The sequence below is a fragment of the Carcharodon carcharias genome, chromosome 15, assembly GCF_017639515.1.
Source record: "Carcharodon carcharias isolate sCarCar2 chromosome 15, sCarCar2.pri, whole genome shotgun sequence".
Classification (NCBI taxonomy): Eukaryota; Metazoa; Chordata; class Chondrichthyes; order Lamniformes; family Lamnidae; genus Carcharodon; species Carcharodon carcharias.
The window spans coordinates 6,596,277-6,620,874 of NC_054481.1; the positions used below are offsets into that span (position 1 = coordinate 6,596,277).

The 24,598-nt window shown below is 38.5% G+C and overlaps 1 protein-coding gene across 4 annotated transcripts in view; it reads left to right on the forward strand.

Annotated features, from left to right (window-relative positions):
- Window positions 1-24,598, forward strand: part of LOC121288046 (meiosis regulator and mRNA stability factor 1) — a 56,346-nt gene that overhangs the window by 24,052 nt on the left and 7,696 nt on the right. For all 4 annotated transcript variants that reach the window (XM_041206309.1, XM_041206311.1, XM_041206312.1 and 1 more), the window contains exons 9-23: window positions 2,857-3,017; window positions 3,988-4,146; window positions 4,363-4,546; window positions 6,002-6,180; window positions 8,699-8,779; window positions 9,398-9,634; window positions 9,979-10,104; window positions 13,568-13,743; window positions 15,471-15,691; window positions 16,824-16,966; window positions 17,718-17,851; window positions 19,018-19,220; window positions 21,047-21,274; window positions 21,369-21,599; window positions 23,988-24,200. In XM_041206309.1, coding sequence (XP_041062243.1) covers window positions 2,857-3,017; window positions 3,988-4,146; window positions 4,363-4,546; window positions 6,002-6,180; window positions 8,699-8,779; window positions 9,398-9,634; window positions 9,979-10,104; window positions 13,568-13,743; window positions 15,471-15,691; window positions 16,824-16,966; window positions 17,718-17,851; window positions 19,018-19,220; window positions 21,047-21,274; window positions 21,369-21,599; window positions 23,988-24,200 — 2,676 coding nt within the window. The remainder of the gene's footprint in view (window positions 1-2,856; window positions 3,018-3,987; window positions 4,147-4,362; window positions 4,547-6,001; window positions 6,181-8,698; window positions 8,780-9,397; window positions 9,635-9,978; window positions 10,105-13,567; window positions 13,744-15,470; window positions 15,692-16,823; window positions 16,967-17,717; window positions 17,852-19,017; window positions 19,221-21,046; window positions 21,275-21,368; window positions 21,600-23,987; window positions 24,201-24,598) is intronic.

The following is a 24,598-nucleotide window of genomic DNA, read 5'->3' on the forward strand; positions in this document are numbered from 1 at the left end:
AGGGGGTGATGTGGCTGTAGGGACAAGCAAGCAGTGATAGGAGCAGATAATCAAAAGATGTCACAGACAAAATATGTCACAGTCTTTTGTCTGTGACATCTTTTGATTATCTGCTCCTATCACTGCTTGCTTGTCCCTACAGCCACACCCCCCCCTCCTTCTCTCCCCCCGCCCCATCTTAAACCAGCTTATATTTCACCCCTCCCCGTGGATTCACCTAGTTCTGTTGAAGGGTCATGAGGACTCGAAACGTCAACTCTTTTCTTCTCCGCCGATGCTGCCAGACCTGCTGAGTTTTTCCAGGTAATTCTGTTTTTGTTTTGGATTTCCAGCATCCGCGGTTTTTTGTTTTTATCTCTGTGCTAACATTCCTTAGCCTACCTAATTGCCTGCACGTTAGCTTAAAAAGTACATTCTTAAACCCCCAAAATAATGGTAAACTGTGAACTCTCTGTTCACCTTTTGCATCTCAACCCTGGGGACTGCCACTCCTTTAATGATACCACTTCCTCCCTAGACTCCAACTATTGTGTCCATGGAGCATTTGATTGTCTCTCTTAATAGTTAACCCTATAATCTCATTGCAAACTAGATCATTTATCCAGTTTCTTTTGAAGAATGTGACTGGCCAAATACCAATTGCTTTCACTACATTTGTTTAAAGGAAAAACATGTTTTATGAAATATTAAACTAAGCCTCTGCCTGCGCAGTTGAATGTTAAAGATAACTATGCCAGTTCTGCATCCTTGCAACATTCCTCCTTCAAACACTACCAACAAAAAAAAACATTAAATTGGACTTTGCAAGATGTTGCTGTGTTTAAATAGGTGCCATCATGGTTGACATGACTGGACTTCAAAATAATTAATTGTACATGATTGATAAAGCACACTATAAATGCAGTTTCTTCATTCACAATCGTTATTTGTACTGTATTGTTAGTCAGACTTTGAAACTTCTCTTCATCCAATTCTTTGGATATTGTTCATATTGGAAACCTTGCTCCTTAGGTACCCATAAAGATTTTGTTTGATTTTCAATCTAAGCTACTAATAACTTCTATTTATTGGATGTTTAACAGTGGATTGGAACATTTTGTGCATGACCACAAATGTGGTTTATTGTTGATAATCTTGTACATATTATATTCTAACGTGCATTTTATTGGAATGCTGTTTAGTGTCGTAGAGATTTTCCATTTTAAAATGTGAGTTGAGATAAAATAGGGAGGAGCTCAGTTTTGTTGGAATTCTATATTGGTGTTCACCTGATGAAGTGGAAGTGAGGGGGTCACTCTGAAATAAGTTTGTTTTGTAAATTGTGAAGATGTGATCAAATTATGCATTTATTGTTTTTCCAAAGTTAACTTTAAAATAGATTGTCTTTTTCTATAATTTTTGTATTGGTGACGCAACAGACTTTATTTCTGTAATTAGTAACCAGTTTCTTTCCAAATCAGCATTTAACTGTATCAGTACAAAAAAGCAAAGATTGTTGGAAATGAGCAATGCAGCCATAAGCAAGGAGAGATCCCAGTTTAGCATTATGGACAATAAAATGTACTGATTTACCTTCTTGACATTTGGATATATTTTCATGTGCAAATTAACAAACCAAAAACAGCAGATGGGAAGTTCAGTTCAATCAATCCTTAATCAGAGAAAACAATTTTCTATTAAAGAGTTAATGCAGAGTGTAACTCATAAGTAATTGATTGATTAGTTTATATGTTACAGGTGTACAGCATCAGGAGGCAGAAAAAGAGGATGATTAGAGAATTAGTCTTATTTCACATAGTCCCTGTTGTTAAGTAACTTAGTTGATGATTGTTTGCCTATAGTATGGAAGTTTAGGGTCCAATGTAGTGTTTGAGCTGTATGCTTAGCAGTTTAATTTGGAAGCTTTTAGTCCTCTGGTAGACCTGCCATTATGCTAAATGTAGCAAGGTTGCTGTTAAACAGTTTTTGTGGATGTGAATATTGAGTTTTACCAATGTCTCTACTAGTTTACTATAGCTTATCAGGTTTTAGTACACATAGAAATGGAATCCCTTTAGCAAGGTATCTTTTGTTATCTCATTCCTAATCACCTCAATCATGCCTTTTTGAAATAATAATAGATACTCTTGGTATCTGTATATCTAGTACTGCAGAACTGAGTGAAATAATATGGACGATTGGAAATGTCAGTGTTAGACTTCTGAAATGAGCTGCGGTTCACCCACAATATTTGTTTATAAATGTGTGCACCTGATGGTCATAAGTTTTCACTTGAGTAACTTAGTGGGAATATGCTGAGTTTCATGAAAACAGAACAAAATGCATTTGTGATTTGTCAAACTGAGTAGTTATTTCCTGAAATTGTTTACCTGACAGAGTGAAGGCAAATGCCTAGGCTTGGCATTAGGAAATTTTGGCCTTTTAGGATCATAAAAGCAGGATGTTAGCAGCAAAAGTGAGCTTAATGGCTATCACAACCTTGAATAGATGATATTGTAAACCTTGAAGTTTAAGGAAAATTGACCTGATAGTGTTGATTTCTGTAATTTTAGTAACTGGAAGCTTTGTCTAGAAAACTAAGCTTTTGTTTTTGTTGAGCTGGGCTTTATCCAGGTGATATTGGATCAATCCCCTCCCCATTTGCTGCTATTTGTACTTCCATCAATGGCTCAGAGAACACAGGTTCCTCAGCCTTATTTAAATTTAACTCCTTGGTTTTGAATATTAGTTGTAATTTATTCATAACTCTTAATTGAAGGCTGACTTTATTCTCTGACTTCGGTTGTTGAAGCTACCTTTTTTTTTTGCATTAAATTGTGCAGTTGTAAGTGGTTAATTACTTATTTACTTTGTAAGGAGCTCTGTGGTATGGAATCCAAAACAAAGCAAAGCGTACGTACCCAGAAGATCAAAAAGCAAGGAACTGAATCTCCACCAGTCAGCCACTGCACTTCCATTTATTCCCCACCCACCTCCAAAAATATAGGAAATGGAGATTCGTTCAGTGGAAACATTAAGTAAGTTTATACTTGACATTTATAAACTAGCTGGTTTTTATTTTTTTATTTTGATTAACTCATTTTTAAGTTTGATGTACTTTTGATTATTTGCACATTTTGGAATTAAAGTACAACTATACGTGCCATTGTAATCTAATTGAGTTAAGGGATAGGCTCACATGTTTGAATTGCTTTGCATAAATTCATTTAAATGGACTGGTTTACCTATTAAATAGCTTTTTATTTTGTCAATTTAGTTTTTATCTCAAAATAAAATGCTGGAAATTCATAGATAATTTTGCATTTGAAAAGAAATTAATATTTTGAGTACGATATTTCATAAACAAATTCTTGATTCATTGGCATTTCATCTGTTCAAATAGCAGTAACCTAGGATGCCACAAACTATTTGTGGTACAAAATGAGCTTACAACCCAGGACTGTGAAGTACCACTGGAATAATAAATTCAGTGGGTGAAGTGCTATTATTTGTCCATGTGTGAATCAGAGAAACTGTGACAACAATATGTTGGTGTATCTTACACTTGGATCATAATGTTGTGGGATAGGAGTTAGTATGAACAATTTGCCCCGACAAAGTTGCTGATTCTAATTTAATTTTGCATCAGTGAGCAAGCGGCGAAGTTGTAACTAAGTGTTAACTTAATTGGCCTGTAAATTTAGTTGTGCGGGATGCTAGGTAGAGGTAAATTGGCTCCCTCCACAGTATGGGAGAGGTCCTTGTTACAAGGTACCTCTATATGGACTCAGCAAAGATATCCAAATAGAAAATTTTTTCTGCGTGCCAAGAAGAAATATTTGTGTCGACCTTGCTGTATTCTAAAGCCATCCTTGTATGTAAAAAAAAAAATCAACTGACACACAAACTTCTAATATTAAGTGCTTGAGCATAAAACATGTTTCAAGCAATTTTCAGAGAAAGTAAACTTAAAACATATTACTTAAAATCTGCATTTTTCTTAAATAGGAGAGAAACTCCAACTTCCAGAAGTTCCCTGGAATCTCCCATAGATAAAATTGAGAAGAAAGTTGACTTCCACGTTAGTTCCCCTTCTGCTTTTTCTAAGCTGTCAGTTCCAAGACACAACACACCACCTATTCCAGGCCATGGTACCTGGTCCGCAAGGTAACTTATTTTTTCTAACTTCCGTCCGCATTTTTTAAAAAGTACCTCATCAAGAGCGTAATTTTGAGAGAAATCTTTTAAAATTAATCACTAATAATAAAAAAAAAGGAAATTTGAGCTAGCCGAGGAACTTGGGCTCCATGAGCGCTGCTTTGATACGTAGTTCTGGTAGAGGTTTAATGTGTGTGTGGTTTGACTCTTTCTTAATTATCCTAGGAGCCTATCCCCAAGTCTTTCAAATGGGTCCCCTTCTATAAGTGCAAATCAAACACATTATTCTGACTCTCAGACTGGCCCATTTGCAAATGGAGCAGACATACAGGTCAGCAACTTGGATTACAGGATGTCCAGAAAGGAACTACAACAAACATTGCATGAGATTTTCCTCAGGCATGGCAAGGTAAACTCAGTGAATGCTCAAATAAAGAGTAATGTTTCAGGCTAAATATTGTTTTGTGGTTGCAAAATTGCAGAGTTCTATGTTTCAAGGCCAGTAGTAGCTGTGCAGTTTGTGCCCTGTTACGTTTGTGGGTTTTTTAAGTCCTGTATTTAGAGCCAGACTTTTTTTCTGAAAAATTTGCGTTGGGTTAGAAATGAATTAGGAATGTAAATTTCTGACTAAGCCCCAGGGTGCATTGGGTCTGATGAGAACTGTGAAAGAACATTAATTGCAGATTTATACCATTTGACTGTTCGGTTGTGTTGCCCTTGGAAAAGATGATGACCATAAACTGAATTTCAAGTGTTAGAATTTGCATTTCGAGATTGTGCCCAATTCTGTCATCTCCTGTCCAATGCTTATTAAAATTTTCACACTTTAATGTCTGCTTCCATACTGTGAGCACAATTCAGATGGTAATTCTGTTGTAATGACTTGCATTTTTCACGTGCTTTCAAAAAAAAATCAAATTGCTAATGGATTATCTCTTTCCTGTTAGGAAAGTTATTTATGTTGTGGCATCTTGTAACTAATTTGTGACTAAGTAATTTTCCATTATTCATGTTGAGGTTTTGAATGTGATTCTCAGTTTTTAGTTATATTCAAAAATTCACCTGAAATATCCTGTGAAGCTAACAGCCTGAGTAGCAATAATTTTTGTAATCTATCGCTTTAAAGGTTAGCTGTACTCGTAACAATGTTTGTTGTTATCTCCCTTGGGACAGGAGGAGTGCATTTAGTGAGGGGAGCTAAGATGCAATTCATCATTTTACTGTAGTTAATATGCATCCTTATGGTTACTAACTTTGGTTGAAATGCATTGTCAGAATAAAAGGATCTGTTTACATAAATTGATTTTGTAATCCTGTGTTCCCCAAACAATTTAACTAATTGATTTGCTTCAGTATAAGGTTTCCTGTCAGGTTATGGATTTAATTCTGTTTTAATTGATTGCCTCATTTGAACAAGTTAACTGAATTGACAAGTTAACTAGAACTTTGTTTTGGGGAAGTGAGGGAGAGTTGGATCTAGAACATTTTTTTTCTCCAGGTTGCTAATCACAAATTGTTGTGTGGGAGCAATTGTAATGAGGACTAAAACGCTGATGTTTATTTTTCCCCCTGTGCTGTATTAGCTTGACACATAAACGTAGGCCCAGCATAGTCGAGATGACTCAGTACCGCCTGGTGCTTTTGACCATTTAGCCATGAGGGGAGTGGATGTGACTTTTTCATTGGAGTTTCTATAATTTTAGTTTAAAAGCCTGCAATGAGATGTATGTTCTTATTAATTATCAACATACTACTTGCACTGCTAATTTAAAACACTTATGAAGTTTAAAAATCAAAACTTCATAATTACCTGAAAACGAACCATAACTGGAAGCTTTGTCTGTCTTGACTCCTGGATATGTAGGTAAAGAATGTGGAACTAAGTCCTCATACTGATTATCAACTGAAGGCAGTGGTTCAGATGGGGAGCCTCCAGGAAGCTATCTCGGCTATCAATAGTTTGCACAGATACAAAATAGGAAGCAAGCGAGTCCAAGTATCGTTAGCCACCGGAAGTGCCAATAAATCTCTGGCTTTACTTGGGTAAGACTTTTCCTGTCCATGAACACACTCCTCCATCTTCACCCACTTCTTTTCATCCCTATTTATTTATTTTTGTATTTTTTAATTCCTTTTTCCCCATTTCACCCCCCTCTCAAAAACAGGCCCATCTTTGTCTGTTCTTTCACAGAGCTGATTCTTGTTCTTCCATTAACATATTCAGCTTTCTCATCTTTATGCCACTATCAGCACCTTCTTTAGTCTTCACTACTACCATTAACAATCCCTTTGTCTTGTGTCCATGACACCTTTGTCAATCTCTCCTTAGCCCCCACTATCGCTGACCTTTTCTGCTTTACCTGCTCTACCCTCTTCAACAGCATAAATTTCATCTAATTTCTACTTCTCTTTAGCTCTGAAGAAGAGTCATACAGATTTGAAATGTTAACTCTGTTTCTCTCTCCACAGATGCTGTCAGTCCTGCTGAGTTTTTCTGGCATTTTCTGCTTTTACTTTGTTTTCTTGTTTTGCTGGCTTGTATTTTTCATCCTTCTAAACTATATTTATCAAATTGACTATTTGGGGGAGGGATGTGGAGGAAGAGAATGTCATGGTAAATTTAAAATAAAGATTTTAAGTGTTTGAACTGTCTTAGCCTTGAAGTTTATTTTTGAATAGAGGAAAACTAATTGCCAATTTTAACTTTTTAAAAACTTCATTGGCAGTTGGAGGATAGATAACAGAACTGTGCACATCTGAGGTGAGCATATGCAAAGTTCTGCTCTCTGATTCAAGTGTAAGTGCATTAGTGCAAATTTGAACAATACTGGTACCAGCTGAGGCGCGACCATAACACATGCGTTCAAGGTGTAACCATAAAACACATTCAAATCACAGCTTCAGATAGCTTTGTGTAATGCTGGTGGTGGGGGAAGCTAATGCATTTATACCATCTCTTTATTCTTACCATAATCTCATTTGTGCATGGATGGGACCATTATATTCTTGCCCTCCAAAACCTGAATTCTGGTCTATTTGAAACTTGGTCTAGGGTAGTTCAGTGTCATAAACAAGGCCTGAACCCATTGTATACCGAGAAGATAAAAACATCTGCCATATGAGCAGTTGCAAGTGCTCCTTCACATAATAGACAGCACAAATGGCTGCAAATTAACACGACATATGCATTCTTATGTCTGACTAAAACTGCATTCTTAAAACAAAAATAAAAATAACTGGAAAAACTCAGCAGGTCTGAAAGCATCTGCGGAGAAGAATGCAGTTAACGTTTCGAGTCTGTACGACTCTTCATCAGAACTGAGGAAATATAGAGATGAGGTGAAATATAAGCTGGTTGAGGGGGTTGGGACAGGTAGAGCTGGATAGAGGACCAGTGATAGGTGAAGGCAAGGAAGAGATTGTCAAAGATGTAATAGCCAAAAGGATAAAGGGCTGTTGACAATGGTGATATTAGCTAAGGAATGTGCTAATGGTGACATTAGGGTAAAAAGCAGGACGAGCAAGCGACAGATAGCCCTAGTGGGGGTGGAGTGGCGGGGAAAGGAAGGGATCGAAATAGGCTAAAAGGTGGAGATGAAACAATGGATGGAAATACATTTAAAAATAATGAAAATAGGTGGGAAAAGAAAAATATATTTTAAAAATTATAAATTATTGGAAAAGGTGGGGGTCGGAAAGGGGGTGGGGATGGAGAAGAGAGTTCATGATCTGAAATTGTTGAACTTAGTATTCAGTCCGGAAGTCTGTAAAGTGCCTAGTCAGAAGATGAGGTGCTGTTCCTCCAGTTTGCGTTGAGCTTCACTGGAACATTGCAGCAAGCCAAGGACGAACATGTGGATTCTTCACCTTGATAAACACATTTTGTGGCAATGAATTAACAAAAACGTGTGCCTTGGACTTGCGTCATGGCCACACCTGCAAGTTTTGTATTTTTCAACCAATTTAAAAACCATTCCCTTTTAATTGCAACCTTGACCTGATCTAACCTAAGCTGACCTGACAAAAGCAATTGTTGTGATCAATTACAGTGAAACGTCCACAGTTTATAAATTGACAAAGTAAGATGATTTGTAATTGTTTTTATTCTGAGGAAAATACACCTGATTCTATGGCGTAGTAACAATAGCTTTAGTAGTGAATAAACTATGAAATTTGATATTTTGTTAGTTTAAATAGTTACAGAAACTAAAATTGCTTCCTTCACCTATTCTTGGATTGCTGTCAGTGGCTGAATAGTCAAAAATAAATCTTACAAAAGTACTTGCTAATGATGGCTTGCGTAGTTTTCAGAAATGTCGTGAATGAAATAAAAACAGAACATGCTGGAAAAGCTCAGCAGGTCCGACAGAGAAAAACAGTTAATGTTTCGAGTTCATATGACTCTTCATAGCTCTAAAGCAATCATATGGACTCAATGTTAACCCTGTTTCTCTCTCTACAGATGCTGCCAGACCTGAGTTTTTCCAGAATTTTCTGTTATTTTGTATTTCTGGCATCTGTAGTATTTTGCTTTCATGATTTCTTTTATTTTTGATTACAGCTCTGAAGCCATGTCCATTCTGCAGGATTCCCCAGCATGTTGCTTGCCACTGTTCAAATTCACAGAACTTTATGAGAAAAGGTACATATTGTAGTTCTGTGAACTGTCGATGTACTTGATTTAGTATACCAATTATTCTGCAGCAAATATGTTCATCCCTTTGATTTGAGAAGTGTCTGAGGGAAAGGGCAATAGATTTAGCAGTTGAGACTTGCTTTATCCCTCTACTGATTTGGGAGACAAGTAATGACTTCTCCCTTTGGATTGTTGTCCATAGTGTAAAAGAATTAATTTCATTTCACATGGAAATTAACCATTTTATTTGTTCAATGACTATTTTAGCTATTCCACTATAGACTGATTTACACTAAATTTGCAGGCCGCTGTGTCTCAAGAATGTTCACACCACTTCAGATGTGTAATAGTGGGTGTTGAATGACATTAAGTCTTTAAATGTAATCATTCTGAAGTAGGGAATTGGTTGAAATTGTTTTGCATGCTGAGAGAGAATTTGATACATTTCATATCTCAATTAAATATTACTCATGTTTGGCAAAATGGAAAGTTTATTCATTTTGTTACTGCTTTACTTTTTGTCAAATTATTTTGCGCAATTCTCATCTGGTATTACAGAAGCTAATTAACACACTTCAGAAAATTCTATAGCTGAGTAAGTAACTTTAATTTACCTCCCTCCAGATTTGGACACAAACTGGTTGTGTCTGATTTATACAAATTAACGGACACAGTGGCTATTCGCGACCAAGTAAATGGAAGAATGGTTTGTCTCCTGCCCGGTAGTCAGGCTCGGCAGAGCCCATTGGGTTCCGTAATATCATATGATGGTTCATCATCCAATTGCAGCCCAGTGATATTTGAAGAACTAGAATACCATGAACCAATCTGCAGACAACACTGCTCCAATAACAGCCATAGGTAGGAATCCTGTTCCCTTTGGTAGCAGTCCATATCCTAGCAACAGCTCTTCAGGTACATTAAACAGTTAAAAATAAACATCATGATAGCTTTTGTTGCCTCCTTAACAATGGTCTGTAATTTGATAAGACATAAGACATTGCACTGCAGGAAATAATAAAGATGTGCTATATGAGAGCAAATGTTTCAGTACTTGTTTTGTACAAACCCAGTAAGACTTCACTTCCACACGTCCTAAAGCCACTTAGTCATTTTTTACAGTATTTTGTTAAATCAATGTAAATTTTTGAAGTAGCTGAATGTAGATAGTGCATGCCTTAGAATAACATTTTTGTTTTTTTCAGTTGCAGTGAAGATGGATTTGACCCTGATTCTTATAAAATACCATTCATAATTTTGTCTCTAAAAACATTTGCACCGCAGGTACATAGCCTGTTACATACCCATGAGGGTACTGTGCCCCTCCTTAGGTGAGTATTCTCTATTATTTGTATGATGCAAATTATTGGTGGGATTGGAGAGAAAAGTGAAAATGTTTCCAGAATTTCATCCGTGCCTGGTGATGTGCATAAACTCTTCAAAACTCCTGTACTCGAATTGACTTGCCTTAGTTTGTTGGACCAGTGTACAATGTAAAAACCTACTGCATATTGGCTTTACTGCTAACAATTTCAAAAATGTCCAGTGGTGTATTTATTTGTAATAAATTAGTCTCACAATTCTCCATTCAGTTGAGGAAGTGCACTGAAGAAGCTACTTAATGTGGGCTAGTAAAATCCCGTTATATTACAACTGCTGTTGCTCCCTCCCGCCCACTGGAGAAAATGTTGGTCCCCATTGCATGCCCTTCACCTGAATCCTTATCCTCGGTCTCTCTCGCTCTGCCTGCTAGGTTCTTGGTCTCTACGGTTGAGATCATGGGGCTGCCGTGATGGGTAATTAAAAATGCAAAGATCTCCTGATAGCTGCAATCACTAAGGGACTGTAGGCAATCCTAGTTAGTACTGGAATATTTTAGTATGTAAGTATAGCACCAGGTGTCCTGGTACGTGAATCACAAAAGTTAGTATGTACGTACAGCAAGTGATTAGAAAGGCAAATGGAATGTTGGCATTTATTGCAAGAGAAATGGAATATAAGAGTAGGGAAGTTTTACTGCAGCTGTACAGGGCCTTGATGAGACCACATCTGGAGTACTGTGTACAGTTTTGGTCTCCTTATCACAGAATTGTTATGGTTTAGAAGGAGGCCATTTGGGCCATCGTGTCTGCACCGGCTCTTAGAATGAGCATTATGACAAAACCATCCTTTCTGCCTTTTCCCCATACCCTTGCATGTTTGAATAGAAACAATCATCTAATCCCCTCTTGATTGAACGTACGTCCACCACACTTCCAGACAGTGCATTCCAGACTCAAACCACTCAGTGTGAAAGTTTTTTTCTCGCACCACGTTTGCTTCTTTTGCAAATCACTTTAAATCTGTCCTCTCGTTCTCGATCCTTTTACAATTGAGAACAGTGTCTTCCTATCCAGCCCCCTCAAGATTTTGACCATCTCTATCAAATCTCCTCTTAGCTTTCTCCTCTCCAAGGAGTTCAGTCCCAATATCTCTAACCTATCTTCATAATTGGTTCCAGGAATGTGAAACGTCATTCTTGTAAACCTCTTCTGCGCACTCTCCAATGCGTTCACATCCTTCCTATAGTGTGGTGCCCAGAAGTCTACACAATACTCCAGCTGAGGTCTAATGAGTGTCTTAAGTAAGCTCAGCTTTTTAAAGAAAAGATATAATTGCTTTAGAAGCAGTTCAGAGAAGGTTCACTGGACTCATTCCTGGGTTGAAGAGGTTGTCTTGTGAAGAAATGTTGAACAAGTTAAGCCTATACCCGTTGAAGTTTAGAAGAATGAGAGGTGATCTCATTGAAATATGTAACATCCTGAGTGGATTGGATAGGGTGGATACTCTGAGGATGTCCCCTCTTGTGGGGGGAGACTAAAACTAGGCAGCGTATTTTAAAAATGAAGTCTCCCTTTTAAGACTGATGATGGAAAGCCTTTTCTCCCAAAGGGTCATTGGTGTGTGGTATTCTCTTCCCCAGAAAGCTGTGGAGGCTGGGTCCTTGAACTTATTCAAGGCAAAGTTTGACAGATTTTTGTTAGGCAAGCAGTTAAGGGTTATGGAGGTGTAGACAGGGAAGTGGAGCTGAGACTACAACCAGACTCGGATCAGCCATAATCTTATTAGTGGAGCAGGCTTGAAGGGCCAAATGGCCTAGAACTGCTCCTATGTTCCTAATGAGCAGCAACTTGTTAGGCTCTTCTGTGCTAAGTCCTTAATGTTGAAGCTATGTATCAGCACCACCTAAAATTTGAACAAAGGACTGAGTTTGAAATTACCTGGTTATACTAGCAGAAATTTTAAAAACTGAGAAATGTACAGCAGATGTATCAGCATCTGTAGAGAGATAAAGCAAGTTTGTTTTACATCTGTATTGATCAGTAGCTGTAGGTTTTGTGAAATTAATAAAAGATGCATCTAACTTCAATTCTTAAGAGCATGAGAGTAATGTTTGTGTGCATTCCATTTTAAATTGTTTAAGTCTCTGGCATTGACAAAATAGCATCACAGGCAATTGTAAGAAAAGACTCCTTTGTGAATGACAATCTGAAGCTCAAATATGTTTACTCTGTTCAGAAAGCTTTCCATAATTTTTTGCTTCAATTATTGTTCCTCCATTACATGTTCTCTTAAAATTGTCATTGATTAAACCTTGGTGTTTCAACTATGCTGCAGTTCCCTGAATGACCTGTAGTGTCAGCCGATCACTTGAATTAAATGAAACAGAGAAACTGTGTTCCTACGCAGAAAGTGAACAACAATATTTAATATCCCCTGTGTACTGAAATAATGAACATTGTTACTCAGCCCAGACAGGTCATCAACTATTAATACACATACGTTTGAGAATATTGCAATCACTTTCCGGAACTGGAAGCTTGCTGATCTTTTCCCAATCTACATCTTTCCCGGTGCCAGGAGTGGTGAGGTCAATTATTGCAACTGAAACCAGTTAGCTGAATAGCTGAGAATCAAACCTAAAATTCCTGATCTGTACCCCTGTGAAAGCTTAGAGCACAGGAGGCCACATGGCCCTTGTATGTATTGGCTGTTTGCTAGGGCAGTTCAAGGTTCTCCACTGCCTCACTCCTAAAATTTGTTTCAAATCTTTATCTAAATTTTTCGTTTTAGATGCAGTAGTTCCTCCCTCAATCGTTCCCTGTGGCAAAGTATTCCCCCTCCATCTGCCTTCTACGTAAAATAAATTTTACCACCTCTATCTTCTCACCTGGTGGTTTTGTAGTTGATTTCTCATCACTGACTCCCCAACTCCTATGCAACGAGATGTTTGGTTGGGGGCAGTGAGTTGAATTGAAAATATACGAAAATGACAGAAAAAGACTTGCTGGTCCATTCTACCTATCCTACATAGTTGTGATGTCTTGTGCATCACAATGCATGTAAACCCCTTGTAGCTCATGTAATCAAGGAGAGCTGAAAAATCACACTTAAAATCCCAGGAAAATAGGGGAAATGAGTGGAAGTTTCCACTCACTTTGGATGATTAAACTTTTCCAGAAAATCACATTGTTCTTGATTTACATAGACAATATCTACCTCTTTATAGGCTAATTTTCATAGTGTAAATGGAAATTGACTCCACTGTGAAAGCTTTGTTCCCTTCAGACCATATTAGCCCAAGCCTTGAGCATACTTAATTTCAGTATTCATGTGTACTTTAAGCCTCCTTTCTTTATATAAGTGGGCAGGATTTTATTTGTTCAATGAATGTGTTTTATTTTGTTGCGATTCCATCTTTATTACAATATATAAGCACTCAATTTAAAATTTTGATGCATTTTATTTTCTTAGCTTTCTGGACTGCTATGCTGCAGAGTTTACTGTTCTGAGGACAGTGGAGGAAGGGGAGGGTGGTGTTCCTTTGGAGCACCTCATTACCTGTGTCCCTGGTGTTAACATTGTTACTACACAGGATGGCATTAAAGTTGTAAAATGGGTGCAGAACAAGCCACCGCCTCCTAATGCTGGTAAGCTGATATAAGTTTTCCATTTAAAGCAAGCAATGGAAATGAATCTATTAATCTGCAATAAATATCCAAGAGCGAACATAATTGCTATGGTTATTCTGAATTATTTAAACTATAAAATTATTTTTAGCCTAGTGAGTGCTTCCACAAGCTGTGCAACTGTACTAATTTTATCATTCTCTTGTGAATGTGGAATTTCAACCATATCAAATCTTTTAACAACCAGTCTTCTGCTGTGGCATTGCATACAGGAAATTAAAACCAAGAATAGTCTTTGGGTGAGGCTGAGTTGGAGCATGGTGGATAATTGGTCCAAGATGGATATAATTCACTCCCATCTTAGTCATGCATTTTATCTTTATTTCCAATGTGAGTTTTCAGGCCTCACCCTCAAACTGGCTAAGATGCTGCAATGTAATTGCACTCTCTGCCAATTGTAATGCTGCATTATCCCATGGCACAATGCAATTGCAGATAGCAAGTTTCATTTATAAATATGAATATAGGATCTTTAATGGAGAATAAATGCAAATGTAAGGCATTTAATTTATAGATTGTTTAGTTGACATAGAAGTGAATCAATAAAGTAATGGCTTTTTTAAAGAAGACACTGGCAGCATGTGATAAACCCACATTCCAACATGTTTTTAGATTAGGTTTTTGTGGGAAGGTGAAGAGAATAGTGGTGCTTGACTACTGTAGAACTACTTTTATCTATTGTGAATAATTATGGGTATAACGTCACCTCATTTGGCATACCAACATTGGATTACTGTCAAATTTTCCTTGCTCCTGACTTCCAACATACTCTGAAGTGTGATACCTGAACAATTAATAAGCTGATGTCATTAAAAAGCAGTAGACAAGGCTATAAGACCACCATGCTGAAGTTATACAGCACCTTGGTCCTAGTCAAGCACATTTAAATGCTACATTCAATTCTAGTCACCAATAAAACAAAGGAATTATTGCCTGCACAAGAAAATGGTTCAGCAAAATGCTATAAAGTTTCATCCCCAAGGTTAGGGGGACTGAGTTATGTGGGTATAGAGAAGTTCGGGCTCTTCACCATTTAAAGCCAACGGAGAAGGCCTTGGTGGCAAGGAAGATTTTAAAATTGGCAGAGTACTTGTTTTAATAAAGTCGCAATTGGAAGGCAAGTTCATTACTGCTAGGAAGAACCTTGAAGACAAAAACTCGGAACATTCAAGTTGTGGTTAGATGCTGTGATGGAGTCCGCTTGTGAAATTGGCTTTATCATGACCTCATTTCAGAAATTCAAGGTACCAGGATATCTTTTTTTTATGGTTTTTTTTTGAGTTACTACAGTATTTATTTATTAGCTGCTTTAAATTTAGAGTTAAAGCTCAAACTGTATCAGCTACTCCAAGCTCACCAGTTATCTGGTTTGAAGTTATACCTGCGGAGGTGCTATAGGATCTTTTAAGTTGTTTAAGATTTTAACCCTTCTCCAACTTAAAACCCCCTTGGAATAGAAAAATTCTGTTCTCGCATAAGAAAAGGTTTTTGTTAACCAAATCTTGATTACAAGATGTTGCGACTAGTTTTCATAATGAAAATTGAGCTGATCCTGTTAAAGCTTGGGGTTTAAAATTCAAATATTGAAGCATTATTGTGAAACAGGTTCATCAAAAGTGATTTGATCACAGTACTTTTCCTCCTCACATCTGAAGTGCTGAATCCAGTGAACACTTTCTGTTCTATAGATCCCTGGTTGCTACGCTGTAAGAGTCCAGTCGGAAATCCTCAGCTTATTCAGTTTAGTAGAGAAGTGATCGATCTCCTAAAGACCCAGGCTCACTGTTTAATATGTCAACATAAATTTATACCAACCTACCATCATCATTTTGGGAAGCAGTGCAGAGTTTCAGACTATGGCTATTCAAAACTAGTGGAGCTGCTGGAAGCAGTACCTCATGTTTTGCAGGTGAGCTTTGCGGAACAGAAATTGGTTTTAATCATACACCACAGTCCTAGGCTTTTACTACAAGTAGGCAGAGTTTTGGAAATGCTTACTAGATTATTGTTTGAATGCAGCAATATTTTATCAGTTAAATGTGTATTACTAGTTCCTGTTTTTAAACAAAAAAACAAATTCTATATTTTCACTGAGATTGAGGCCTAAGATGTAGAGGTAAAAGTTGCATTTTTTTGTAGTATGAGCTTTTAAATCTCACTTGGAAGGTTAAAAAAAATCCAAAAATAACACTTCGGACAATTTTAGAAGGCTTTTACAAGTGAAAGGGAAGCTAATTGGCCTTAAATCTGTTATTGGGTTGATAGGAAACTTGGACTGAGTTTCCATCTCTGAAGCCTTGTGTTTCCATCTCTGAAGCCTTGTGTTTCCATTTATAAAGTTGAGTTTCTATCTCAAGTCTTGTGAATGCCTGTACTTCCTGTTCACATTACTCTTACTTCCTGTGTCACAATCTTAGGATATGGGTAACGCTAGTAGACTTTTTGGCCATCTCTACTTGCCCTGCGATGTTGGTTGACCTCTTTCCATTTAACTGCTACAGCCTTTGTTTTGTTGATGCACCTGTCTCATCCTCATGCTTTCACAACCTCCTCAATATTGCTAGTTTTCCTTGACCTTGATTTCCGATATCCTTGTACTATGCCTTTGTGTAGCACTGATCTGCTGTGAACTACTTGCTGATAATGCCGCACTGCAGTGAGTTGGTACAAGTACTTTAACCAGTGTATTACCAGATGAAATAAATCTCCTTTTGTAGTTTCTATAAAATGCTTTCCTTGAGGTCACAATCTAATAATTGGGTTGTTTATCATTTGAAGTTTGCTTTGAAAGTGCATGCGCTTTGTAGTTTCCCCAGTCCTTAATCAATCTGGTTGAAGGGATTGCAATGTGACATCATGAGGCTCCTTTTTATGAAGCTAGTTTGGACAAGTTAGCTAATTGCATAAACAAAATGTTTTGTGTATATTCCTGGAGTTGTACTAATCATGACTTGGTCTATGAAAGTCTCGCAGGTTTTCGGGTCTGTCCTCTGGGATACTAACCACTAATCCTAATCACTTGCCCTTATGATTTATTATAGATCCTTGGCTTGGGCACTAAACGCCTACTTACCTTAACTCATCGAGCACAAGTAAAGCGCTTTACCCAAGATCTACTTAAACTTCTCAAATCTCAAGCCAGTAAACAAGTTCTCATAAGAGAATTTGAACAAGCATATCATTGGTAAGTGTGATCTTAAAATTCTACGCTCAGTTTAGTTATTTGAATTTGTTGTTTTCATGTGATTTCTTGAAATGAGGAATGGGATGGGAATTGAAATGAGGAATGGGATTTTTCCATCTTGGCACCTAGCACCTATCTAGTGGTCTCTGTCTGACCCAGCCTAACTAGAATCTTCTGCACAGCAGTGAATTATTTGTTCCGTAAGCCATCCTGCTGGGCCTTCTGTACCACATCTGGGTTCAGTATTCTGGATCCTTCCTGATTTTCATCTGGGTGGAAACAACAAAAAAATCTTGTCATTGAATGATGGCTAAAGTTTCAGTCCTTTTTCTTGTACCTATTAATTCTCTTTTGTTGTTGACTCATATACTGCTGGAGTACAAGCATTCTCTAAGGACGGTCTGTTGAACAGTGCACCTAGACCTTGTTGGATAAGCTATTCCTCGGGATGCGCTTGACAGTCTCAATTTACAAAATTACGTGCAAGAGAGGGCCTTCTGGCCCCACATGTGATGCTGAGGTATCAGCCCATGGTGCATGCTATATAAGAGAAACCAGCAAATCAGCTGAGCATCCATGTGTATTATGTGACACTTAAAATGACTCTCATATGGCAGTTGGTAACTCTGAACAATCTTGCATGGGGTTATTCCTAAATTATGGTGCACAATCAATGTTGAAATAATGTTTGTACTGTTTGGATGGCTAAACTATACTGGATTCAATTTTCTACATGTCTTGATTCTGTTAGGTGTTTTTCGAAAGACTGGAATGTCACAGACTATGGTGTGTGTGAATTGGCTGATCTTCTTTCAGAAATGTCAGATACTACAATCTGCGTTTCACAACAAGATGATGATACTGTGATTTCTATCCCAAAGCGAGGTGCTGATTTTTTTTTTAAAACTGATATATGTTGTAACAAGAATTATTTGGCATGTTTAATTTAAAGTGGAGTTCCTGTTAAATCAGCTGCTCCACCAACTTTGTTATCTATGTAAATGCAGAGTAGCAAGTCTCTGACCACTTTGATTCCTCCTCCTGAAATTTATTTTTCTTACATGGCTGGGTAAGCCTTGAAAATGGACTTCATACTGTTTGCATGACAGGTGGTTAGATTGGTGTTGGCTTTCATGAAATATAACGTGAGGAATGGTATTTTGGAATACTAGTACATTATGATACATGGCTGTTTTTCTCAACCTGCTGTATTCCTATGGAGGCCATAATCCTTTTCAGGGGAAGGTGGTATCCCTTGATGAGAGAAGGGTGGTAACACGTCAGTTGCCCATTTCAGATCACCGCCCGTGGTTTTTTTTCCTTCCTCTGCAAAAGAAATGTGGACTTTGGGCGCTGGGGAGGGAAACAAAAGTAGGATGGTTTTGAGGTATAATGGGCATTTTTATGGCATGAAGAAAAAGTTGACCCTTTCTACCCTTAACAGATGATGAACTTTTAATCTACATAATGTATTTTTTTGCATACTTGCACATTTTCTGTTTTGATTTTCATATATTACCATTCCTGGTTGCTCTAACGTCATGAGTCAACCACATAGTGGAGCATAGAAGCTGCTGTAGGCTGGACTGGGTAGAGGCAGCATTTTCCATTTCCTGAAGGAAATTTGTGAATTAACCAGCTAGCAACTTTTATTATTTTATTGTGCCCACAAATTGTCCAATTCATTGAATTCAGGTTTCACAGCTTGTCATGGTAGGATTTGAATTTACAGCCTCTGAATTCCCAGTCCAGTGCCATAAGGACAAAGTTACCATACATATTTACACAAAAAGCTTCAATGCTAAATGTACATTTAGAATGGAAATCCTGTATGTAAACAGATGCCTTTAACACTTGCATTCATTCAGTTAGCCATGGGTAATATCACAGGTAGTTCATTAGTGTTTTTAGAACTTTTCTAGATTGTAGATCTTCTATTTGTAGCTTCACCTTGAATATGCTGTCAGTTTAATGTTATTGAGTAACTGTTTATGCTTTTGAAAGCCACAAACTCTGTTCAATGATTGAAAAGTTATTGAATTTTAATCTAGAACGTACTCCAGAAGAAATAGAGAGGACAAAGCAATTTGCAAAAGAGGTCGTGGATTTACTGCGGCATCAATCTCATTGCCGTATGCCCTTTAATAAATTTATACCCGCATACCATCACCACTTTGGACGTCAGTGCAAGCTCACCTACTATGGATTTAACAAACTCATGGAACTGTTTGAAGCTATACCTGATGTGCTGCAGGTGAGTGCAAGGGCATGAGAACTTGACGCTAACTGCAGTAAGCCAGGAATAAACTGATATTCAAACAGAACATGAACAGTTTCTGGAAATTCAAACCCTGTTCTCACATTGCTGTTAAACTAAAATTAAGACTACTCCCTTTAAGTCACCCTGGCTTGAGATGCATATCCAGTAGTATAAAATCAATCTCTAAAGTTAGCATTCTCACTTTCTCTGAAGCATTATCCCTGAAAAGTAGATGTGGTGTTGAAGTTTAAGCTGAAGGTGATACCAAGCAGCTACAGAACTCAAAGTCATACGAGCGTATGAATTAGGAGCAGGAGTTGCCTTTTGGCCCCTCTAACCTGCCCCATTATTCAATAAGATCAAGGCTGATCTGATTGTGGCCTCAATTCCACATTCCCACCTACCCCTGATAACGTTGCGCTCCCTTTGTTAGTCTAGAATCTATCTACCTCAGCCTTAAAAATATTCAATGATCCTGCCTCCACTGCTGTCTGGAGAAGAGAGTTCCACAGACACACGGCCCTCATAGGAGATAGAGAGAGAAATTTCTCATCTCCGTCTTAAATGGGAGACCCCTTATTTTTAAACTCTGTCCCCTAGCTCTAGTCTCCCTCACAAGGGCAAGCCCCCTCAGGATCTCTGTTTCAATAAGGTCACACCTCAATCTTACAATGTTGTAATTTTAAAATTCCTCCTTGGGTGTGGGTGTTGCTGGCTGGGCCAGCACTTATTGCCCATCCCTGATTGCCTTTGAGAAGGTGGTGGTGAGCTGCTGCTGCCTTTAACCACTGGAGTCCATATGGTGTAGTTACACCCACAGTGCTGTTTGGGAGGGAGTTCCAGGATTTTGACCCAGCGACAGAGAAGGAACAGTGATATATTTCCATGTCAGGATGGTGCACAACTTTGAGAGAAACTAGCAGGTATGGGTGTTCCCATGCATTTATTGCATTCATCCTTCTAGATAGAGTTCAAGGGTTTGGAAAGTGCAGTTAAAGGAGCCTTGCAGAGTTGCAGCAATGCATCTTGTGGATGGTACACACTGCTGCTACTGTTCATCAGGGAGTGGATGTTGGAGGTGGTGGATAGGGTGCCAGTCAAGCGGGATGCTTTGTCCTGGATGGTATCGAGCTTCGAGCGTTGTTGGAGCTGCACTCATCCAGGCAAGTGGAGAGTATTCCATCACACTCCTGACTTGTGCCTTGTAGATATGGATTGGCTTTGGAGAGTCAGGTGGCTTGCTCTCTGTAGAATTCCCAGCCTTTGACCTGCTTTTGTAGCTACAGTATTTATATTGCTGGTCCAGTTCAGTTTCTAATCAATGGTAACACCAGGATGTTGACTGGGGGGTTCAGTGATGGTAGTGCTCCATGGGGAGATGGTTGGATTCTCTCTTGTTAGAGATGGTCATTGTCTGGTACTTGTGTGATGAGAATATTGCTTGCCACTTATAAGCCCAAGCCTGAATGTTAACCAGGTCTTGCTGCAAATGGGCATGGACTGCTTCAGTATCTGAGGAGTCGTGATTGGTGCTGAACATTGTGCAATCATCAGCAAACATCCCCACTTCTGACTTTATGATGGAGGGAAGGTCATTGATGAAGCAGGTGGTTGGGCCTAGGACATTAGAATGAGTACAAACACTTTTTTGACCAACCAGTAAAATGTATAAGCCAAAAAATTGGCCTTGTTAATTCATTTTTGCAAGAGCTGCATATGTAACTCTCAAATGTTCTACTTTGAGATGATACTTTCAGAAAGCACACTGCATTTGTGAACTCATGTTTATAGATCTGTGATGCAAATGATATTGTCCACAGGTTCTGGAGTGTGGAGATGAGAAAATCCTTGTTTTAACAGAAAACGAGCAAATTAAAGCACTGACGGCCCAGCTTGTTAAATTGCTCAGATCACAAAAGGACAATTGTATGACACTTTCGGATTTCCTTCTAGAGTATAACAACACTTATGGATATACTCTGCGCCTTCAAGATTATGATGTCAGTACTGTTGCAGAGCTTATGCAGAAACTCTGCCATGTTGCAAAGGTATGTTGTATGGTTACTTTGTAATGACTTCCCCATTGTAATTTTCATTTCAGCTTCTCCTAATTTAAGTATAACTTTTTTCCCCCACCTAAAGATTGCCAGCACACCAGCAGGTAAGCAGCTCCAGCTGATAAACAGGAAGTCTCTCCGCACACTAACTGCTCAACTACTTGTGCTGTTGATGTCTCTGGATGATGTCTCACTTCTCAAAGTCGACGATCTCAAGAAACATTTTGATGCTTCATATGGAAATCCTCTTGTCCCGTCTGAATATGGTTTCATGTCTTTGACAGAATTGTTGAAGAGTTTGCCTTACCTGGTTGAGGTATGAATTCTAAGATTCTTTAACTAGCATTGTTACAAGATTATTTCTGGCAGTGTATGACAAAGCTTTTATTTTGTATGTGGTGACAGTGCAAACAGAAATTGCTGCGTATTCACCTCTGACCCTGTCCTCATCAAGACATTTGTTATCTATAATCTGATGCATACCTATCTACTCCATGTCTAAATTGAAGAGTGAGTGTGTCCTTTCCTGTGTCAGAGGCAATTCATATGGAAATCCCTTTGACCCCGTGACTCACTCTTTACAGTGCAGAAGGAGGCCAATCAGGCCATCAAGTCTGCACTGCCTCTCTGAATGAGCATTCCATCTAGCCCCTTTCCCTTGCCTTAACCCCGTAACCTTGCACATTCGCTCTTTTCAGGTAACAATCCAATTCCCTTTTGAATACCTCGATCGAACCTGCCTCCATCACCCTTTCAGGAAGTTGTTCCAGACTCCAACCACCCTCCGGGTGAAAAAACTTTCCTCACATCACATTTACTCCTTTTGCTAATTATTTTGAATCTGTGGCCTCTGGTTCTTGATGTTTCTTGAGTGGGAACAGTTTCTCACTATCTATGGATTTTGAATACCTCTATCAAGTCTCCTCTCAGCCTTCTTTTCTTCAAGGAAAACAGTCCCAACCTCTCCAATCTATCCTCATAGCTGCAGTTCTTTATCCTGGGAATCATTTTTATGAATCTCCTCTGTACTCTCACCAATGGCTTCCTCAAGTATGGTGCCCAGAACTGTATGCAGTACTCCAGTTGAGGCCTAAATAGTGTCTCATGCAAGTTAAACATGACCTCTTTACTCTTGTACCCAATGCCCCTAATTAATAAAGCCTAAGGTACTATATGCATTATTAACTGCGCTCTCAACATGCCCTGCCATCTTCAACGACCTATGTACGTATACACCGAGGTCCCTCTGTTCCTGCACCACCTCTAGAGGCTCTCCCTTTATCTTCTGATGTCTCATCATATCTTCCCTACCAAAACTAATCACCTCACTTCTCTGCATTAAGCTTCATCTGCCACTTGTCTGCACAATCCACTAACGTGCCTATGTCCTTTTGGAGTTCAAGACTATCCCCATCACAGTTGACAACATTTCCAAACTTTATCGTCTGCAAATTTTGAAATCATGCCCTGCACACCACAGTCTAGGTCATTAATATATATCAGGAAGAGCAAGGGTTCCATCACTGGCCCCTGGGGAATTCACTACAAACCTTCTTCCAATCTGAAAAACAACCATTTATCACTACTGCTTCCTGTCACTCAGCAATTTCTTACTCAAGTGCCTACTTTCCCTTTTATTCCATGACCTGGAATTTTGCTCAAGCCTGTGTGGTACTGTATCACACGCTTTCTGAAAATCCATACACTACATCAACAGTGTTTCCTTTATCAATCTTCTCTGTAACCACCTCAAAAAAACTCCCAAGTTAGCTAAACATGATTTTTCCTTGAAGAATCGATCCTGCGCTTGGCTAAGTGGTTATTGATTTTTATCTCGTATAAAATAGTTTCCAGAAGTCTCCCTACCATTTGAGGCCAAACTGACTGGCCTGTAGTTGCTAGCTTTATCCTTGCACCCCTTTTTGAACAAGGTTGTAATATTTGCAGTTCTCCAGTCCTCTGGCACACTTCCCCTGTGTCTAAGGAAGACTGGAAGATTATCATTAGTCCCTCTGCAATTCCCACTTTCACTTTCCTCAGTACCCTCTGTTTTTCTTCACGTGATGCATTTTTAAGACTTAGCCCTCAAACATATTGCTTCAGTTTACACAAGTGAGAGAACAATGAGTATTGCATAGATCTTGTAACTTCCTCCCTCATTGAACTGTCAAGATGTGCCAGACTGGTGCTGATTTTAATTACATCCCCTTCACCGACACAATGTTGGGTTGCTTTATGTTGTCAAAGTTTGTTGATGTAATCAAGTCTGGGAAATCCTGGTAGAAGTGCTGTTTGCACAATACCTTGTTTTGAAGTGGATGTTCAAAATCAACTTGTTCATCTTCCAGTTTGAATAATTATATTAGTTTTGAATGGAGCATGCCATTCTGTTGTAGCATGTGAAATAAACACCTTCGACTACCCTTCCATGTAGAAGAATAAATTTCAGCTCATTGTAGGACCGTTTACGTGAAGGGTCTTCACTGAATTTAAAAAGGAAAGTTCATACTCCCTACCACTGGAGTCTGCCTCAAGGATATAACACTTGGGGAGAGATGAAATTTATTTTCATTAGTTTTTGAGATCTATGATATCTTATGATAGTTTGCTCTGTTTTCTTAGCTGTGTTGCAGTAACTTGAACAGGATTTAGATGGGGAATAATGCTCATTATTAAACTTTACCCTTGGGTTAATTGGTGACAGGTAATCACTGATGACACAGGAGAAGAATATGTGAAACTTACCAAAGTGTACCAGTTTGCTAAGAATGTGCGAGCCTTGCTACACACCTACCACTACCAGCAGATTTTCCTCACTGAATTTCCCTCCACCTACCACAAGTATACAGGTGAAGTACTACAGCCTAAAGTATATGGGTATGCAAGCATAGAGGATCTTCTTATTGCTATACCACAGGTAAGAATGCCTATTAGTTACAAGTTCTCTCTGCTCTTAAACTGTGAAATAGTATTTTTGTTTAACCCTTTCCATAGACCTGCTGGGTGTTAGTCTCCTGGGGCCAGCTGATTTTTTTTTTTGGGCATACTGTGATTGTGGAACAAAGTTGCAGTCATAAGTTATCCATTATATAAAATGAACCGTGAACTTTAATTTCTCCCACACCCTCACCGCCTTTCTGTTGTGTCTCACTATATCCTGGAGATGGGAATTAGTTTTTAAAATCTATATATTGGCTTTTTTAGCCAGTAAATAGAAGGTTTCATCAGAACTGCGAAGTACTGTGCTAATAAATTGTATTCGGCAATAGCCTTCAGAACTAAATAGTGCTTAACTGACGAATCGTTACAGTGGCA